The sequence below is a fragment of the Uloborus diversus genome, chromosome 6 (assembly GCF_026930045.1).
Source record: "Uloborus diversus isolate 005 chromosome 6, Udiv.v.3.1, whole genome shotgun sequence".
In the NCBI taxonomy this organism is placed as follows: domain Eukaryota; kingdom Metazoa; phylum Arthropoda; class Arachnida; order Araneae; family Uloboridae; genus Uloborus; species Uloborus diversus.
This window is the reverse complement of record NC_072736.1, coordinates 157,312,701-157,333,765: the sequence shown is the minus strand read 5'-3', so window position 1 is coordinate 157,333,765 and position 21,065 is coordinate 157,312,701. Positions and strand designations below refer to the sequence as shown.

Here is a 21,065-nt window from a genome sequence, read left to right as displayed (position 1 = left end):
ATGCAAAGTAGCAGCAGAAGACAAAATTGATAAATTTATTAATTTGTGCTTTATCTGCATTGTTTACTACTAATGCTGCTCTGTTGAATGATCCTTAGTGTACATTAGGGTGGAGTAAAAAAATCAAAGTTGAGAAATATTTAAAGCTTATATGCGGAAAAGTTGCCTCTTACCAAGCCTATTTATCGTACAAAATTTCAGCTAAATCAAATAATATCCTTAGCTGCCCATTTAACTTTGAATTTTAAGTAATTAACCTGATTTTTCACCTAACTATCGAAAATGGAATGTTAAAATATAGTTACCTCTCATTTGAAACTTTGTCTGTTTGAAATGAAACTCTTGATAAATAAATATTTAATAAATAGTTAGTTGAATTACCTAGGCAATTGAGAAATTGCTTTCAAACGTGAATTAAGCGTGCTAATCGCACATGCTCTACCAGCGAGTTTTCTTAATTGCGTTCACTGGTATCAACTGTGTTCTTTGTTCTAGTTTGTTGTCTCTCTCTTTTAAAGTAGTTTATTTAGTTTGCATTATTTCAAACCATTACAATTACTACTTCAAATATAAATGGAGATGCTGTTTTTGCATATAAACAACTGAAGGAGAAAAGAAATTAGGAGATTAATAGGAGGAGATTATTAGGAAAAAAGAAAAAATGCAATTATGAGTCAAAGTTTTTCTTTAGAATCGTAAATGAGATCAGCGTCAATTTTATATAAGTGCAATTGAATAAAAATGTCAATTAAAGTCAAATAGTTATCTGCATTGAAATATATTATAGGAATCTTGAATTATTGAACATAAGTTATCGAGTTAAGCCATTTTTTCCCTTTTAAAGCTGTTGAAGGCCCATCTCTCTCGCACTTTTATATTGTTGGTCAGCATTGACAATTGAATGTTTTTTTGGCATGACTACGTTATTTTATTATACTGTAAATTGTAAAAGTATTCACTACCAATCCGACATGATAATGTATATTTAATATTATAAAGTTTACTCTAACATCATATTCTGTTGAAATTTCACGTTCTTTGATGGGCATTTTCTGGAAACCGAAAAGTTCTATTTGTTGTCGTTGACCTTCTACAATTACTGTTTTCTTTTTTAACAAGCGGGATGAAATATTTTTGTTTCAAATTCCATTCCACATTTTGTAGATATACCATTGATCTGTTCTAAGTTCATCAGGGGCAACCTCTGACCAAGATACATCTACTTTTTAAAAGTTTACTACAGCCATATCTTCAAAGGACTCTAGTTTATTCCTAATTTCTAAACCGTATCCTTTTGGCCCAGTGGTTATTTCTATTCAAATGTTGGAGAAATGGCGTAATTGTAATTCATAAATAAACCATTGCAAAAAACGTCCAATAGAAATCTCAATTTGCCTTATGACTCCACTTTTAAAACCTGTATTGACAACTGTTTGCACTTAACCTACAGCGTTTTACTTAGAAATATCAATATTTTTCTTTCAAAAAAGTTAATATGCTCATTTTAATGTTATGAGAGCTACCAGACATAGGAGTTGCAAGGATATCATTCTTCGATTTAAGTTATGAGAGGAAAACAACTTGGTCTTCTGTTATCTTCCTAGCTTTATTTTTTCATTCCTTAATTTGAATCAAAATATTGCTCCTTCGACCGTCAAAGTACAGCATATTCCTATGAAAAGTGTTATTCCTTATTTTTTTCAAATCAATGGGTATTTTTCTTCTTTTCTCTCTGACTTTGCTACAATCGACTTCTTTCGAGGAATCTTCTTTGGCAATTATTCAAATACAAATGTGACGACCAGCAACAGGCTCTGGGCCCAGCTTGGCGGGTCCTTGATCAGTTAGTCTCTAATGAAGATCAATGGCCCTCTTAAAGCTATCTACCCCCTTACTCATTACAGTCGCTGTCGATAAACTGTTCCAAGTGCCCACAACCCTACTAAAGTTATAATTTTTCCTAATTTCCAGATTAGCCTGAGATTTGAATATCTTAAGACAATGACCCCTTGTCCGGCTTTCCATGCAAAAATTTTAAACCCATTAGCATCTTCCATATTGATAAATTTAAGCAACTGAATCATGTCGCATCGGACTCTCCTTTGCTCCAGGCTATGCATATTAAGGTTTTAAGTCTGGCACTGTTATCTAAATATAAAAGTCATCTTACTAGCCTAGAAGACCTTCTTTGTGCCCTTTACAATGAAAAAATATCTTTCTTCGGATAAGGAGACTGAAACTGAACTGCATACTTAATTACTAAAGATGAGATCTTACCAAACTCATATATCTTTTAAAGCAGCATTGATAAGTATTGATGCTGATCTATCGGAGTCAGTTATCCTATGCTACATTTGGAAATTTAATTCTCATTTACGATGCAGAAGAAAAACCTTGACTTATACATATACTGTTTGACCATAGATTGTATGTAATTTGGAAATCTGCCAAGTAAAGACGATTCCATCTGATTGAGAGGGGAAGGGAAAATAACGATGGGATTTTGATGCATGCGTTTTATAATGTCACTAGTGGCCTTATTCATTTATTGCATTCTCTAAAATAAAATAAAAGGAAACAAAAGTAGTTTCCATGGAAACAACAAAAAGAAAAGAAAATATTTTCATTTCGTTCAGGAACGGAAAAGCAAAATGGTAAGCTCAAAATTTTGTTGTAAATAAATAAATCAATTAGTTTTTTCCGTGAGAATATAGTTCGAATATACTTTAGATTTAAAAAATGTTGCTGTGAGCAAAACTTCATTTTTACAAAACTAAGGCTAAATAATAGAGAGGCAAAAGTGCACATCTGAAACAAACCAATTAACATCCCTATAAACTAATAGATGTGTCCATTTCCGTCTATAAACCGGACATTAGCCTTTCCATGTAATCGATGGTCACACAGTAGTTGTTTTTCTATTTTCAAGTTGTTTATATGTAAAAACAGCGTCTTCATTTATATTTGAAGTAACATTTTTAATGGTTTGAAACAATTCAAACTGAATGAACTACTTTCAAGAGAGAGACAACCAACTGGAACAAAGAAGACAGTGGATACCAATGAATGCAATAAGAAAGGGTGCTGGTATGTGCGATTAGCACGCTTAATGTACGTTTGAAAGCAATTTTGCAATCGCCTTGGTAATTCAACTAACTATATATTAAGTATTTATTTATCAATAGTTTCATTTTAAACACTCAAGTTTCAAAAGAGATGTAATTTTATTTTATCATTCCATTTTTGCCAGTTTAGTGAAAAATCAGGCTAATTGCTTAAAATTCAAAGTCAAATGGGCAGCTAAAGATATTGTTTGATTTAGCTGAAATTTTCTATGATAAATAGACTTGGTAAGAGGCAACTTTTCCGCATATAGGCTTTGCATATTTCTCAATTTTGTTTTTTTTCACTCAACCCTAGTGTACACCATTTATTTGACTCCTGTTTAGAATTCATGTATTTTTTAAAACTTTTTTTTTTCGTTCAGATATATTACACATTTCACTTGAATTTTCTGTTCTCTGTCACTTAATCTTGTGCTTTCTCTTTTTCAGAGATCATTTTTACCAGTACGGTGAAATACGCTCTATAACTTTGCTGAATAAGCAGCAGTGTGCTTTCATTCAGTTTACTACAAGATCTGCAGCAGAACAAGCTGCAGAAAAAGCATTTAATAAATTAATACTCGGGGGCAGAAGATTGACAATTAAGTGGGGTCGATCTCAGGCGAAAGTTAGTACTGGTGGAAGTAAAGATGTTGAAGCAAAAAATCTTGAACCTGTACCTGGTTTACCAGAAGGTAAATATTTTTTAAATAAAATTTGTATGTAATATGAAAATTCTATATTGTAAGCAAATTTACCTTAATTGATTCCAAAGGTCATTAACAACATAAGAATTTGTGCTATTAGTTTTGATGTGTTTTTTATGGTTGGTATAAATAATTGTTTCGCCATGATTTTAAATTAATGCTTTATCCTTATATGATAAGGATGAATATCAGTGCTTTCCTCCAAGAATTTTAATCTTAGGAGAAACTTCTGCCAAAATAAAATTATTTTTTAGGAAACATATCAAAAAATTGAAAGCAGCTAATTTTATGAGAAAAAAATCCCCTTCTGAATAAGCAATTTATTGATTGAAATTGTCTTTTTAAATTCTTCTACTTAATACACCTTGCATTTTAAATCAACCTCGAAATATTAATGGTGTAAATGGCATTTGCATGCTTTTTCCGAAACTTTTTCCAAGTTCACAAAATCTGCATTTTCTTCTTCTTCTTTTTTTTTTTTTTTACTAAGATTTTTTAAGATTCTAATCAGGTATAAATTTTATTTTTAGTAGAAATATCTAAAAGAACATTGGTATTTGATACGTTTTCAGCAATGTTTTCACAACTGACCTAACTAAGTTCTCAAAAAAATAAGTTAAAATTTACACAAAAAATATTTATCCACTTTTTAGAGGTTGCTAATAAACAATTTGAAAGAGAAAATTTTGATTTCTCTTAAGAATAAAAACATACTACATTTCAGGTCAGAGGTATTGTACAAAATATAGACAAAAGTTTAAGGGAAATAAGAATAACATTTTCTAAGAAAATAAACTTTTACACTTTTGAGATAAATGAAATAGATCATCAATAACAATGTCTGAATATACCTTGCACCAATTTTTTTTTCTTTCTTTTGCTATATAATTACCATTATTTATGTATTCATCTATATGCATAAATGTCTACTACCAGGGTTCGTACGGGTTATAGAAATCTTGGAAAGTCATGTCATGTAAAATTGAAATTTTCATTTAAAGTCATGGAAAAATATCATCGGCAATGAGAAAGTAACAGTAGCTTAAACAAGCAAAAGAAATCTTGAGTGATTTAACAGTATTGCACTTAAAATCTATTAAAACTAGAAAATTGAACGATTCCAAAAACAAATCTTTGAGTTTTGAAATCTCATTGCATCCACTACTCTAGCAGCCGCTCATCTTTTTTTGCTATGTAATTTTACTCATTTTGATTGAACCATTATTTTCAACATTTCTTATATTTTATTTTCTGTAGTAGCAAACTTGCACGTTTTCAATTTTGCCATTCCCACTCAAAAAATGCAATTCAATTGCATCCAAGTTCATTTCCATCACCCTTAAAAACATGATTATTAAATTTATTAGAGTTTACCTTAATTTGCTGAAGGTTTTAGAAAATGAAAATCTTTAGTCATGCGATAGAATACAGAAATAGGAGAGTTCTAATACCCTAAAACAGTAGTGCCCAAAATAGAACATACAGCCTGCTAAACGAATCCATGCAACCCACAGCTACATTCAATGTCAGGAATCAAATACTATGTTCTGGAATTTCTGAACCTATTAATTTATATGCATTTGAAAATGTGCGCATAAGTTAATAAGTACATTTGATTCAGAAGACTTATTCACTACTGAATTGGTTTCAAAAAAAATAATAAATTTCTGGTTTAGAAACATGAATTTACTAAAGAATGCGACTTTTGTTTAAAGAACCAAAATAATGTCAAGTTATGTGGATGATTAACTGTACTGTTGACATTAAAAGTCAACTTTTAAAGCAAATTTATTGGAACTTGGTAATGACTCATTCAACGACCTTTATCAATTCATTATCATTCTGCTTGTTTATAAAAAAAATATTAGACATTTAATCACCATATTCCATTTGCTGTCTTTTTACTTTAATTAAATTAATATGATGAAGACAAATAAGAATAGTTTAGTTTTTTAGGTGCACACTGATATTTTTTCAATCACAAGTAAGTACTTCGATGAGGTAATGGGTGGCATTCACATAGAAGTTTTGGTAATGCACATTTCCAAAAATTGACAAATTTTTTGATATTAAATATTACTATTATCTTCATGTAACAAGGTCATGAACATTTTTATTACGTCATGAAAAGTCTCGGAAAAGTCATGGAATTTTTTCATCCAAACAGAGTATGAACCCTGTACTTCTGTATGTAAGCATGTCCGGGGTAAGCTTCAAAACTACTGGACGGATTTTAACCATTTTTTCACCACAGATAGCTACATTATCAGGAAGCAACTTAGGCTATAATTTTTTCCTAAAAAACTTAGTTTCAAAAAGTTATGATGGAAATCAGTAAATTTCATGTAGTTTCCCCATTAATTTAATTATTAAATATAAAACCCATTGTTACAAAAATTTGTTGCCTTGCAACAGCAATATTAATAGTAATCATAATGAAAAATTTTTATCAAGACTTCTGGAGCAAACATGAATTTAAAGTCATTTAAATATTTGGAAACTATACTTTTTCCACACTTAGTAAAACATAGTAGAGAGCTTTTTTTTTTTTTTTTTTTTTTTTTTTTGTGTGTGTGTGTACTATTTAATTAATTAAATAAAGTGCATGGTTTTTTTAGTGCTCTTTGTTTTTATTAAATCATATTTTGGAAATTCTTCAAATTTTTATATGCTTAAATGTTGTGCTTTCGTTTCTAACTGAATACTGTTTCGTTCTTTATACTTATTGCTATTTTACTTTTTTGGGTAATGAAGAAGCTAAATTTTTAATCACGTCAAAGCGGGGTGTTTTGAGTTCTTTCAGTTAAAACAGAAAACGAATGAAAGTAGCAATTGTTTCTCACAATTATTGACTCAGGCAATGCCAGGTATATTTGCTAGTTTTGAATAAAAGAAGTCAGAAATTAAATAAAGATAAACAGTCCTGCATTTTCTGTAAAAAAAAAAACCCTTCAAATATTACATCTTTTACCTGCAGAATTTTCAAGAAGGTGATCTGAGAAGTTTTAGTATGAGTCCTGCCATCCTTTTCGGAGTTATAACCCATGAATTGGGACGTATTGGAATTGTAATTTTTTGCCATTCAATAGATCCCTGCTTTCTTTTTTTCCATTATTCTCAAGGTCTGATTTTTCACGCAAAATTTTGCTTTTCTCACACAGTTTTAGTTTTCTGAGAATTCACTTTGCGAGGTCGAAATAACTGATTTAAATTATACAATAACTTGAGGTTTAAAAAAAAAAATCACTAATTTTATTTATTATTATTGTTGGAAACATGCTAGTGTTGAACAATGCTTTGGCAAAAATTCAATGCTGTATTTAAGATTTCAATCATTTTACCTCATGTTAGTCTTAAATCATTTTGCAAGTTGCACGTTGTTTTAAACAATGCTACCTTAAAATGATATTTAAATGTGTGTTTTTGTAATGAAAGTCAAGGTAATTTATTTTAATTTCAAGTTGGAGAAATTAAACAGAACATTAAAATATATATATAAATTAAAATCTTGTAAGAAGGTTTCCTTACAGTTGGAAACTGTTTAGGGGAAAGATAAATTAGTGATTTAAGAATTGTCTGGAGATATGAATGGGATGAAAAATGGTTCAACATTCCATGAGTAAAAGGTCAGAAATTGTATTGTACATATATATATTTTTTAAGCAAAAACATGTAACTACTTTTTTGTTAAATGTGCAACTGTTTGCACTTAATTTTGAATAGTACTCATTTTCCTTTGCAAATTTTATATTACTGTGAAGCACCGTTTATATGTTTCTCTTTTATACGTTTTTATCATTTATACATTTTTTAATTTGATCCCTGCAGAGTTTAATACATATTAATGTATCCTACCATACGTTTTTTTCATTTGTACGCTTTTTTCATATAGTCCCTTCAGAAACGTATAAACGGTGCTTCACTGTAGTTACTTTGTTGTGCAAGTGTAGTAAACTGCACTGTTCTCAATAAAATAATAATTAGTAAAAGTTGCAAATGTTAATTGGGGGGGGGGGGGGGGGTATAAAGATATAAAATTTAGAAAAATGCTTCTTTTCTAAAGCATTTATGCTTGCAGTTACCTTTTGAAAAACTTCATTTTTCTTTGCCACATAACATTTTCCAAATCTTGATACTGTTATTTTTTCTTATTAGTTATAAATTTTTAACTAAAAGCTGTTAGTGTTGATGTATGCAGTATTAGACAGTGTAATAGCTTTGAAACTGAGATAATTTATATTATTTTGTAAGGAACCTTTTAAATTTAATACTGCCTTCTGGTTTCTGCAATAATAAAATTAACAGTGAAAGATTATGCTCTCCACACTCTGAGAGAATGAAAACAACCTCTAATACGTAATGAAGGTTTTTTTTTATGCTTGTACTTACATTTGTAAAATTTCTTCTTCGTCAGATCTTATTGCTCTTATATATTTTTGCCTTCTAGTTATAAAATTTTAAAACTAACTAGTAAGATAGTAATTTATATTTATCATTGAACTATTAAAAGTAAAGATAATAAAAAATTTTAGGTTTCTGTATTGCTAGAATTTGTCTGATTACAGTAAAGTAAAGAATTTATTTATTTATTTTTTTCGTGGCTTTACCTTCTCTTCAAGGAAATAAAAATTCCTGCAATTGAGTTTGGATTTTACTCATGTTGTGTGCTACCTTATAGTGTACTACCTTAAAATGTTGAGATAATGCTAAAAATATATTTAGAGCAGTTTTCGTTAGTTGTTTATTCTGGTAAGATTTCAGCTGTTCCCATTTTTTGCTTCTAACCCTGATGTCTATTATCAAAGTGTCAAAGTTTTTAAAAAGTGGTTTATGTAGTATAATTCCATTTGGTTTTATTACAATTGCAATATTATATTGATTTGCTCCAAATGTGAGTCAATTTTTCTGAAATATTGCTGATTTTCTTATTCTAGCTTTGCCGGCACCTTCGGAAGAATTAGCTAACAATTATTTCAACTTAACACCGACAATGATGCAGCCTGCTCCACCGTTGCCACCGTATCCTCCTCCAATTGCAATGCTTCGAGGACCACCTCCAATTGGTATGTTTTTACCTCTTGTGTTTCTTGACTTGCATTTGAAAAAATATTATTTTATTTGTAAATTAGCAGAATTTTCAATGAACAGTGAATAGCTGCTTTTACATGGACCTTTTCTACCACGGAAAAAACCTACTTTTAAACACATTCATAGCATTTGAAATTACTGCTGGTCTCAGACCAGTGAAACCTTCCTCGGACCACCATAAAACTAGTATGTTGTGGTCATCAGGAAACTTTCTTCTATATTTTTCTTTTTTTTTCTGATCCCTCCCCATGCTTGACGAGGAAGCAATATTCCCAACAAAAACAAAATGACACATGCAAAAACTTGACGACTATCCCAATGTCTGAATTATTGCAAAAGCAAAGCAAAGAGCGAAAATTGAAAGTTATTTTAAAAGCCTTGCTTGAATGAATTACAAATATTTTATTTGTTAACAAACATAAGATGGCAACAGTTAAAAATTTTAAATCATTGAGATAATATTTCCGATCATTTCCATACAATTAAAATCACGAGAAATACGCAGACGACAATCTATTACGATTTATCTTTCTTATTGTTGCATTAATAAAAATATTTTTATTCGCAAAAAAAAAAAAAAAAAAAAAAAAAATCAACACCTCTTGAAGCGATCGGCGTCAAAATAGAACCAAAGCCTGTTTACATATGGATTCACATATATTCCAAATTTCAACCAGAACGTAGCATTACTTCTTGAGATAGGGCACTCAAAATGGAAAAAAAGAACGGGTGATTGCGCTGCCCCCTTTTTAGCTGTTGACACAAAAATAAAATCAGTTCTTATACCCACTAAGGGCTACTTGCCGATAAATTTTTCTTTCATTCCGTTCATTATTTCTTGAGATACAGCAGTCACAATTGACGACAAAAAACGTTCTATAGCTCAACCGCCGTTTGAGTTATTGACATCAAAATTGAATCAGCACCTGTTCCTGTTAATACCAACATATGGACCAAATTTTGTTTGATTCCGCCAGTAACTTCCTGAGGAATAGCAAGCACGCGTAACTCGAAAAACGTCCCATTGCTCCACCCCCCTTGGAGGAATTCGCGCCAAAAACTAATGGGCACAAGTTCACATAGGGGCGCATATGTGTACTAAATTTCGTTCGATTTCATGCGGTAGTTTTTGTTGTAGAGCGGCCACAAAAAACTGGTCACACACAGACGTGACACACATACATACACACACACACACATACATACACACACACAGACAGACAGACATTTTCCAAAAATGGTCGAAATGGACTCAGCACACCTCAAAACGTTCGAATCCGTCAAAATTCGAAATTCGAAAATTTGCACGAATCCAATACTTTCTTCTATATATTAGATATAGAAGAAAGTAAAAATGATCGGTGGTCAGCGGGAGCACCAGCGGCTGGCAATTTCTGATCTCACTTGGCTAGAAAAAATTCAAAAGCATAAGCCTGGCTGATGCTTAGCTATTTATTAGCCAAACCAATCATTGACTTTTTTTTTTTTTCAAACCGCTTTATATAATTGCTTTGAGGTGTTCATCCCTATGCTACAAACTAATTTTGTGCCAAATTTCATGAAAATTGGCCGAATGATCTAAGGGCTATGCGCATAACAGACGGATCCAGACATACAGACTTTCAGCTTTATTAATAGTAAAGATAACTTAATAAATGCTATCATAAAGTGTAAATAATTATACGTACAAACATACTTATTGCTAAATTTAAAGCGGACCAATGGTGGTGTCTGCAGACCAATACATTTTCATGTTGACTAGTCTGAAGGACCAGTAGGATTTTTTACTGATTTCTAACTCTGATTCCGGTTAGTTGCTGGGAAAATGAGGATCTTTTTTCCTCCTGCGATGAACTGGAGTCAAAGCAGAGTTTTTATCCTGAATGTACTTTGCAAAATAAGTTTGTTTACTAGCTGGGTATAGCAGCAAAGGATGCTGGGTTAAACTACTTTCTTGGATACAGGGGGGGGGGGTTACAAGCTGTTTTTGCATGTGAACGGTGTATTTTCCATCCGTTAGTGTTCAACTTCAGTTTATTATGATTTTTAAATGAAATTTAGTCTTAAAAATTAAAAAATGTTTAAGATGTGGATATTATATTAAAGTATTCTGATTTTAATACTAAAACTGTGCAAAGGTCAGAAATTTTGAAGTTAGTAAAATTCAGGATTTTCTTGAAATTTTCTTAAAATTGTAGGAATCACATTAGTTGGTTTAATTTATTATTTTATTCATTGCCATTTCCAAAATGTTGTCAAGTCTGTTTAGTCCATTTTTACAACATTGTGCTAAAATTATGAACTCTTATTTTCCAAATGCTAGCAAAGGCAAGCAAAAAGCTAACTGAAAGTACAGCTACAAAGCATAAAACTGAACTCAAATGATTTCTAGCAAATAAATCAAAAAATATATTTGGTCTTGAACAATTACAGGGATATAAAAATTTTTTTACTGTCACCTGTAGGGTGTCCCCCCAAAAAAGATAGAAGTTAGTGTTTCAAGTTGCATGCACTCTTATATTTTTCCTTTTAAGTCAAAACAATTGTAGAAAAAGTTTCATTTAATTTGAAGAATGGCAACCCGTGCCAACTTGTGCCTGAAAGTTTGTGTACTACACCCGAATAATAAAAACAAAAATTTTGCGGAAGTTTGAAATTACATGTTGATAAAACGTTGCCCCTATAGCCCCACTTGTACCACAAAATTATTCGTCCAAATTAAAAAATATTTAGGGGTTCAGCAAGAAGCCTAAAATTTGTAATTTTCTTCAAAAAATTGATTTTTTTCTATACATTTTTATAAAAATGTGAGACATATTTTAAGCAGAAAAATTTTAACCAGAAACTCGGTGATTAAGTGATTAACGCTAAATAGAAATTTTTGCTCTATTGGAATATTTAATTCTCCCACATTGTACTCAAAATATGGATTTTTTCAAGTTTAAATTTTTCATTTTAATTACATAATTTTTTTTAATTATACATTTGAAAATGTGTTCCCTAATGATTTTTGAACTTGATATTTTATTGATATTTATATGTAATTTTTTAAAAGATTAATAAAAAAAATCCATTTAAAAAAAATTATAAATTTTAGGCCTCTTGACAGAAACCTAATTATTTTTGTGATACATGTGGGGCTATAGGGGCAATGTTTTATCAAAATCAAATTTTAAAATTCTAAAAAAAAAATTATTCGGTCTAGTAAACATTACATTTTCAAGCGCAAGTCGGCATGGGTTGCTTTTGTTCGAATTATGTGAAACTTATTTTGCAATTGTTTTGGCCTAAAAGGATAAAATATTAGAGGATGTGCGACTTGAAGTATCGATCATTTCCCTTTTCCCCCAAGTTCTTATGTAGTTATTCTCAGTTCATGGGGCTTGCGAATGTTTCCCTGAAATTGACCGGCTAAAACAGTTACATAGACAAGGTTGCCAACTGCTCCGCATCGATTGGAGTTGCTCCACAAAAAAAGCAAAACTCCGCAAAGAAGATATTTTGCTCCTCATTTCCTGGCCAAGTGCGTTTTCAATTAATGGTGCAAATCTTCATTTCACTTCTGCCACGATCTTCCATTCAAGATTTTTGCTGACGCACATACTCTTTCTAAGGTAGAAAAAAATTAGGAACTTTGTTCCGTCGGTGGGGAGGGGGAAAGGTTTAAGAAGAATGATGCAAGCGTTGGCATTTATGCATTTTGAAATCCAATTGCATCAGCTTCCATAACACTTGCTCATTTTTGTCTACCATACCTCTCTGCCACTTTAACCTTCATAACCTTTTGTAGAATATTATTTTCAACCCCTTCTTATATTTTATTTTTTGCTGAAGACTTGTACGCTCTGCATTGCCACGCCCATTTCCCGACCGAGTGTTTTCAAGAGATTGCGGATCCATGCAAATACCCTTTCACCTCCCTTCCGCCAATATGGGAAATTAAAGAGGCTTATACTCAAACATGACATAGTATTTAAAGCTGTTTTATTAATTTTAAAATAATTTTTATTACTAATGCTTAAAATGATTATCAAATGTCAAAAACAATTTTAGATAATTGGTTTTAGTTTTTTTTATTGATTTTTATAAAATAAAGTACCAATCTGAGCTGCTCCGCAAATTTTCAAAATGCTCCTCAAAATCACAACAGATGCTCTTCAAATTGTTTCTCCAAGGTTGGCAACCCTGCATAGACCTTCTGGCACATCCAAAATTTATGCATTTCACAGCTTAGTTCACTCTTTTGGCGCAATGTTTAAAAATTTAATACACAATTTTTAGCCATGTTTAATAGATTGTCTTATTTGAAAATAAAACATTAAATTTTCAGTTTCGGCAACATTTGAGGAGCCACTAAGCGCTTTGTTTTAACCGTAGGCCAAAAATGTTGAAGCTGAAGCTGTGACATACCTATAATTGAAAAGTACCACCCTTATCCAGGCTTTTGTAAGCTTTTGTGGTTTGTAATGGAGTACAGAATTTTTTTCCTCTGAAATTTATCTTTTCACCTTAACGCAGTAATATGTGCAAAATCGTAAATTTGAAAAAATTAATGCAATAAAATATATTACAAATCTGGGTTTAAAAGTTTTTTTTTTAATTGCTTATTTTAAAACTTTCATTATCAAAAAATGCAGTGAAGTGTTATTTAGGCAGAGCAATGCATAAAATTTGAGGGACTTAGCATGGACAAATTTAACAAAACAAGTTTGAGGGAAAAGGGATTTAAAAAATAAGTAGGGATTTCTCACATTGCACCTTCGATAGGACCTGAACTTCGGCTTTAGGAAATCGGGGCAGGACCCGAAATCGGGAACTAGAGATTACTATTTTTTCATATTGGAAGTTTTAAAAAAAACTTGCTTTTAGGTTTGAAAAAATTTTTTTTTTAAAGAGCCAAAAATTTTTTTTCTTGAAGCTTTTACAATGGTGTGAAAGATTTTGTCTAATGTTGAAACTGTTTTTAGAATTGGAAACTGAATAAGCCCTCGTTTTTTTTTTATTGTTGTGAAAAAGTTCTTAGTTTCATATAATCCTTAGTCCTTGAAAAAGCTCATTTATCTTTGAAAAATCCTTGAATACTCCTTGTAAATAATTTTTACAAAAATTGTACCAACCATGTAATAAATAAATAAAAGATTATCAAAAACCTAGAGGAGCCCTAAAACAGAGGAAAATGTAGAGCCCCAGCTTTAGGTTCCTGACCATTTGTGTTTGAAAATCTACTTTTTTCGCGGCTATGCAAACTTTGTGCCATGTCAGTTGTTGTCCGTTCGTTAGCTCAGAAATCATTTTACATTTAGAATGAGGACTGTATTCACAAAACAATAACTTTAATAACAATTAACAACACATATTGCATCTCTGTCGGTGGTTGTTGCACCGAGCTCCTACACAAGCTACTCTCCCCACACAAACGTTCAAGCATTCGACAAGTGGCGTGCATGCGCAGCGCCCTCTACATGATTTAGATACAAATCATCAGTAATCAGATACAGTGAAACCTCCGAATAGCGGACAGTCAATGGACTAGAAGTTTTGTCCGTTATTGGGAGGTGTCCGCTATTAGGAGGAACTACTTAATTTACCTTTTTCAAAATGGACTGTTGTTCCCTTTGTAGAACACAATCGAAACAATTGCGAAACGATTACTACATTTTACGTCAAGTGTAATTAATCTGTTTTTTCTTAATAAAGGTATACTGACAGCACACACTTGTCTTAAAAAGCATTTAATCAATTAAAGTAATTACTTAAAACAGTTTGACATCTCTTTTTAGCATTACCAACGGCGGCGATTCGGCGGAACAACCCCCTCCCTCCACACACTTTTTTATGGTTAATTTATTTATTTTATCTCCAGTATCACTATTGCATGATTGACAGTTGGCAATATAACCTTGAATATGGGCAAATCTTTTACATATCTAAAAATTAAACAATCCAACGAAACCACGGCGCCATAAAGCCGACTACTACCGGCGCCGATCTGTCCAATTGCATCTCCTGAGAGCCCCAGTTAGAAAAAGCGCCCAGTTTCCTCTTTTTTATCTTAACTTTTGAATAGTTACCCTTTTAATTCCAAGAAACAGTGTTAAGGAAATGATGGGGGAGGGGGGGGGGAATATCAGTTGTGGAGGATGAAAATCTTTGTAAGGCAAGCATTAATAAGATATTCTGTGAAAAGAAAAAAAACGGAAGTGCTACGACCGCAAGAGAAATTTTTTGTGAAATAACTGTCCGTTATTCGGAGTGTCCGTTATTCAGAGTGAATTACATGGAATGGCCTATATTGAGGGACTGGGACTTGCAAAAATGTCCGTTAATTAGAGGTGTCCGTTATTCGGGAGTGTCCGTTAAGGGAGGTTTCACTGTACTTAGAAATATTTATATTGGAGTATTAAATAAAATACTGAAGTGTCACTCAGCTTTTTTTCTTATTCGTAGTTCTGTTTTTGGTAAGTACTGTAAAGTCCCAAAAACTTGGCCTAATTTGAACAGAAAAGTTGGTGAGTTAGTGAAAATGCCATGTTTGAGCAACAGGTTTTTCGTCCTGCTAGACTGTGGCCGAAGTTTTCTAGATTTGGCCAGGTTATCGAGTGTGGAAATTTTGGGACTCGACTGTTTTGACTTTCTCCTTTTGTAATATATGTATGCTAAGGAAATTCTTGTGTGAAGTGTGATAGACACAACTATAAAATTTTAAAACATTTCCTCCTACACCATATAATTTTTAAATGCACATATTTTGCACTCACCAAGCAAAATCATCTTCATTTAACCTATAAATTTCATTTCTTTTATTGTACTTTTGCACTTTTCATTTATAATGTTTGTAGAAATGTGACATAGATTGAAGAGAAGCATAAAAAAAGCACAAATTTGCTTTATGAATTGTCTACGCATGTTTCGGAGTGTCATCGTTTATGTTTTAAAATGAAGTTGTTAAAACAAAAATAGATTATCTTTCTACAATAGCTCTATTTTCAAACTAAAGCAGAAATTTCGTTACACCAAAATATGAGGCAGTGAGAAGCAAAGGGATATAAGTGGAAAATTAAAAAATTTAGGGATAACCAGTACAAATCGTAGGTGAACCTCTCCTCTGTTCCTGGGGCAAGAAGAGATGGTACTAGTAGTCCTGGTATGTTCTGTTTTACAGCATGCTTTATAAAAAAACTTTTCAATGAAAGCCTACCTAGGATCTGATCTTTAAATGCGTTTAACTCAAAACTTGAAAATGTCCACTTACATCCCTTTGCTTCTCACTGCCTCAAATGTGTATTCCATTTTTATGGCACCTATTACATATTATTAAGTAGTTATTAACCAACAGAAAATAGACTTATCATTTTCGTTTAATGTATTTTTTGTCACTTTTTCTATTACATTTACAATATTTATCTAAACCAAATTCTTTTCTTCAGGCATGGGATTTACCATTCCACCACCTCCACCACCTGTGTCTTTTGTCAGGACCCGTGGCGTTTCTTTAAGACCCCCAGGCATCTCAATGCCACCAGGTTTACGCCCCCCAGGATCTTATCCCCCTCCACCTCTGCAAACTTCAGCCCAACCTCCCCCTTCAGAAGATCCAAGTGTTTTAAAGCAAACCATACATTATCCATCCCAGGACCCTCAAAGGATGGGATCTTCGGGATCAACAAAGGCCTAGTATATTTTCCACTGTGTAAATTGTATAAACTTTCAAAACGAGAATTTTTTTTAATAAATATCTTTTTTGTCTTTGTCAATAGCTTGTAAATAAAAATCTTACTTTGTAACACTTTTCAGACTTATCTCTTCTCGAACTATTAATCTGAGCTCATAAATTTTCTAAAATAGTACTTATTTTGCATTTACCACATTCAGGTCTTACCTATTTTGACCACGTATCTCCCGCCGGACTGGGGTTTTTTGGCACTTTGCATGATTTTTTAAAAAATACTTAGAAGATGTGTATTTTAGTAATTTTTATTTTATTACATTCTTCAAGATGTTTTCTTTCATAATGAAAGAACTATTTGAATGAAATAAGGAAAAATTTTTACTAAGAAATTATCAAAGAAAACTTGTTTGAAACTAAAAAAAAAAAAGTTCTGCATAGGAAAAGATCATTTTTAACTATGAAAAATTACATTGACTTGTTAAAATTTTATCTAAATCTTGAACAAATCTCTGAAAATAGGTTTAATGTAAAAATAAACATAATTCAATAAAATTTGCTTTTGTACAGCACATTTCAAAGCACAAACTCGAATTTAAACCCCAATTCTATCACAATCCATGTAGCTATTTCTGCTTGGTACTGCCATCTATATATATATATTCAGGGGTCTAGCCAGAGGAAATTTGGGTCCGTAAACGCCAACACATCCGATCAACCAAAACGGACCTTTCACAAAATCCCGATCAACCAAACTGACCCTTCACAAAATTCTGATAAACAAAAAAGGATCTTTCACAAATTGTTTATTGAAAGAGTAAATCTCAAATCAAAATAACTCAATATATTTCCGTGCATAAAACGATAATTTTTGGAACATTTTTTAAAGTTAAATTAAAGGGATCAATTTACACAAAATCTGCTAATTTTGCAAAAAAAAAGGCACTCTTGTGATGCTCCTGCAAGCGAAAAACAACTACTACCACCAAATAAATATAATGCTTGGTGTTCATTTCTTTGAAAGAAATTAACAGCTGAAAGTCAGTTTGGTTTATAATTTTGCTCCTTAGTTTTATGCAGCAGTGTTGTTGTAAACTTCTCTGAAAAAGCGTCAACCTTCTCTGAATAGAGGCGGTAAGCACTTTTTTGCAGCTCATGATTTAATAAACAATAATATACAGTGAAGTGAACTTAGAACTGCAAAGGATAGTAGGGGTGGGGGGAAATGTGATCGCTTCAGGGGTGACCTATTTCAACCTTAAATCGCTACCTAGCGTCTGGCGGTGCAATGTTTAACTGTTGTTTTGGGAGAAAGTTATATAGGTTTGATTTTTCGATGCTAAGAAGGATAATTAACTTTTAATAAACTCTTATTTACCGTTTTTTTTTTCTTTAGATGCTTATATTTTGCAAAATGTAATCTTTTTACATCCGATATGAGAATTATATTTTATTCTTTTTTCAAGCTAGCTTTGCTTTATCAGGATACAAATGAATGAAAAGTCTCTTTGTTTTTGTAACTACGCTTATTTCAAGTTTTTGAAACGGAATTCCATTTTCTTTTATGAGTCACAAATTAAAATACTGAATCGATGGTTTATTTTTTATTTTATTCATTTATTTTGCTTCAACTGTGTCCAGATATTAATGATATGTTTAACATAGGACTCTAAAATGCAATTCTAAAGTAATTTTATCAAAAATATTTATTTTACAATCCTTTTTATACTTTTGATGCCTTCACTTTGAGGGTTGCGATCTCTTTGCATCCGATATGGGAATCTGATTTTTTGAATTTCTGATGTTTAGTGCGCTTTGTTAAGAGGTAAACAAATATTTTTTTAATATTTGTAAAAATCACAGAGTTTATATGTTTTAAACGAAATTTTGTGCTGTATAACGGTGTCTTGGGTCAAAAAGTTAAAACTGAACCCTCCTGCCTGAATTTCTATGCTACAATTATTTTAAATACTATGCATATAACATTTCTAGAAAATTTAACATAATGTATAATGGTAAATAAATATTGATACTTGAGGGGTGCCCATCTCACCAGGGACGTAATTAGAGGGGGGCAGACGGGGCTTGTGCCCCGGGCGCCAGATTTTAGGGGCGCTAAACTGACAAAGTTAATGCTCAAATTATTTTTTGTAAAAAAAAAAGAAAAAACTATTAAAATCCAAAAAAAAAACCTCTCAATGCCGGCGCAGGCAGAAAGCTTGCACGGTTTAATGTAGATAAAGAACGGTAAAGATAGACCGAAAGAGAGCGAGGAGGGCGCAGTAAATATCATGAAAGTATTTTCTTAGAGTGACTCTTATTTAAAGAACCTGCCTCTCGGAGGAGGACTGTAAGAGTAAAGCTATGGGAAGTACAAAACAGCGGAAATGCTCAAATGTTATTCTTCTACAATTAAGCTGCCAACATAATGTCTTCCTCTCATTTACAATGACGAGAGCTTGTCTACCCCATTGGCATAAGGGAAAATCGTTACACTGTTCCATTGGCCTGGTTTAGTTTACAATTTTTCTCATTCTTGGTGAAAAATCTCGCACTATAATAATGTAGATTCAATTTAAAGTGCGAGAGGCTGCCCATTTTTCTTTAGAAAATACTAAGGTTTTTGGGGATAAATTCAGCTAAAATGTGAAATTTTAGACTTATTTTCGATATATTTTTACCATCCACACAATATTTTAAGTGTGCTTAAATCATCTATTTCAGTTAATGTGTTAGAAATCAACATTTTTTACACCTCTCCCTCTCAAATTTTGCTTTGGTACTTTTGGTGCATATTTATATTTACAGTAGAAACCCATTTATCTGGCTCCCGTTTATCCAGACCTCCGGCTTATCTGGATCAAATTTGTAGAGTTCAAAAATATATTCATTAAACTGATAATTCTAAATTAATGATAGTAATAACGAAACTATAAACGTGCCAAATGTTCGCTTATTTTGGTTAAATACGCAATTGCTATATATAGCTCGTGCAATAAATTAAAGTCATCTAATGAACTACGTGACGTATTTGGAGCGTCAGTCTGACACCACTGCAGCTGAACTATTAATAACCAAGCAATTGCGAGTAACAATCCTATGTAATTTTGCTGCAAAAGATCGTTTTTTGCTGCTAATAAAATATAAGTCTTCTTATTTGCGAATTAATTGCTGCTTATTATCCGCACTATCCGGATTTTCGTTTATTCAAATTGTCTTCAGTCCAATTTAGTCCAAATAAATAATGTTGTTCTGTAAATGGAAATAACCTGAAAAGAAACTTGCTGAAAACATATAATGTTAATATGTTGAAGATTTGTGTTTTTTAAAAAAAAGGTAAATAGAAAGAATTTTGATATCAAGCACATTAGATATCTGTTTTTCTAAAAAATGTTTTTCAGATGTATACTAAATACCAGAGGTGGGGAACGTGCGTCGTTTATAAAAATTAGCTCTTTTAATAATTAATATTTTAAGTACAGAACGTAACGAAAACTCCTGTGCTCAGTCCGGAGCTAAAGAGCAAAATATATTACTACAGACCAGAGACCACGAACTTAAAAGTAGTTTTTCAAACGTACAAAACTGCCATTTGGCAGTGCTCAGAAGCCCCTTTAACACCAGCACCTATAGCTGTACAAGTTGGTTCATGTTAGTTTGGAACGGAAGGAAAATGCTCTTTTCAAAGCGATTATTTTTTTCAAATATCATCTCATTCATGCATATTTCTATCAAATTATTTTTATATTTTCGGGTAGGAGTGGGATTGTGTTCAAAAAATTAGCTCTTCACTTAAACTCTATTTTCTATGGGAGAGAGAGGGGAATTTTCACTTTGTTCGAAACGGAACTCGTAACGTGTTTTTCAATCTGATTCTTTCTGACAGACGATTTAAATCTTCGCGAATCAAATAAGGTTGCAAAGCAATCTTCGAGGGCTGGTATGCGTCAGCGAGCAGGGGGCAGAGTCACATGATAAAAAAATAATGCAACAAGTTATTAATTACTCCCTTGTGGAAATACAAAACAGTTTTCCTTGAAAAACTTTGCATGTCAAATAATAAATAAAATATTCAATTATTTTTACCTACTATTGAAATTTAAAAAAATGCAATCCAGTGATGAAACTGTATAAAAAGTTATAACTCGCTTATCAACACATGCGGCCTCCTTATCACTGCCTAATTTAAATTTATATTTTTAAAATAATAATTTTTTGATATTTACTTTTTATGTGAGGGGGGGGCGCCGAAACGAGGTCTTGTCCCTGCTCGAAAATGACCTAGTTACGTCCCTGCATCTCACAGAGAGTGATGCCCCCCCCCCCCAGAATACTCGAAAAACACTCAAGAATGATATTCTCAACAGAGAAAAGAGAGAGAACACTCAACCTTAAGTGTCAATGTTGCAGTTTGCATCATCTCAAAATTCTAAAATTTTGTTTTTACAAAAAAAAAATTGCAGAATTATTTGATTTTTCACAAAATTATTTGGTTTTTCA

At 32.0% G+C, this 21,065-nt stretch overlaps 1 protein-coding gene across 1 annotated transcript in view; it reads left to right on the top strand.

Annotated features, from left to right (window-relative positions):
* Positions 1 to 16,666, top strand: part of LOC129223936 (pre-mRNA-splicing factor RBM22-like) — a 32,307-nt gene extending 15,641 nt beyond the window's left edge. Inside the window, exons 7-9 of the mRNA XM_054858317.1 lie at positions 3,555 to 3,799; positions 8,746 to 8,874; positions 16,327 to 16,666. Of these exons, the coding sequence (XP_054714292.1) occupies positions 3,555 to 3,799; positions 8,746 to 8,874; positions 16,327 to 16,574 (622 nt within the window). The 3' untranslated portion in view covers positions 16,575 to 16,666. The remainder of the gene's footprint in view (positions 1 to 3,554; positions 3,800 to 8,745; positions 8,875 to 16,326) is intronic.
* Positions 16,667 to 21,065: the final 4,399 nt, after the last annotated feature.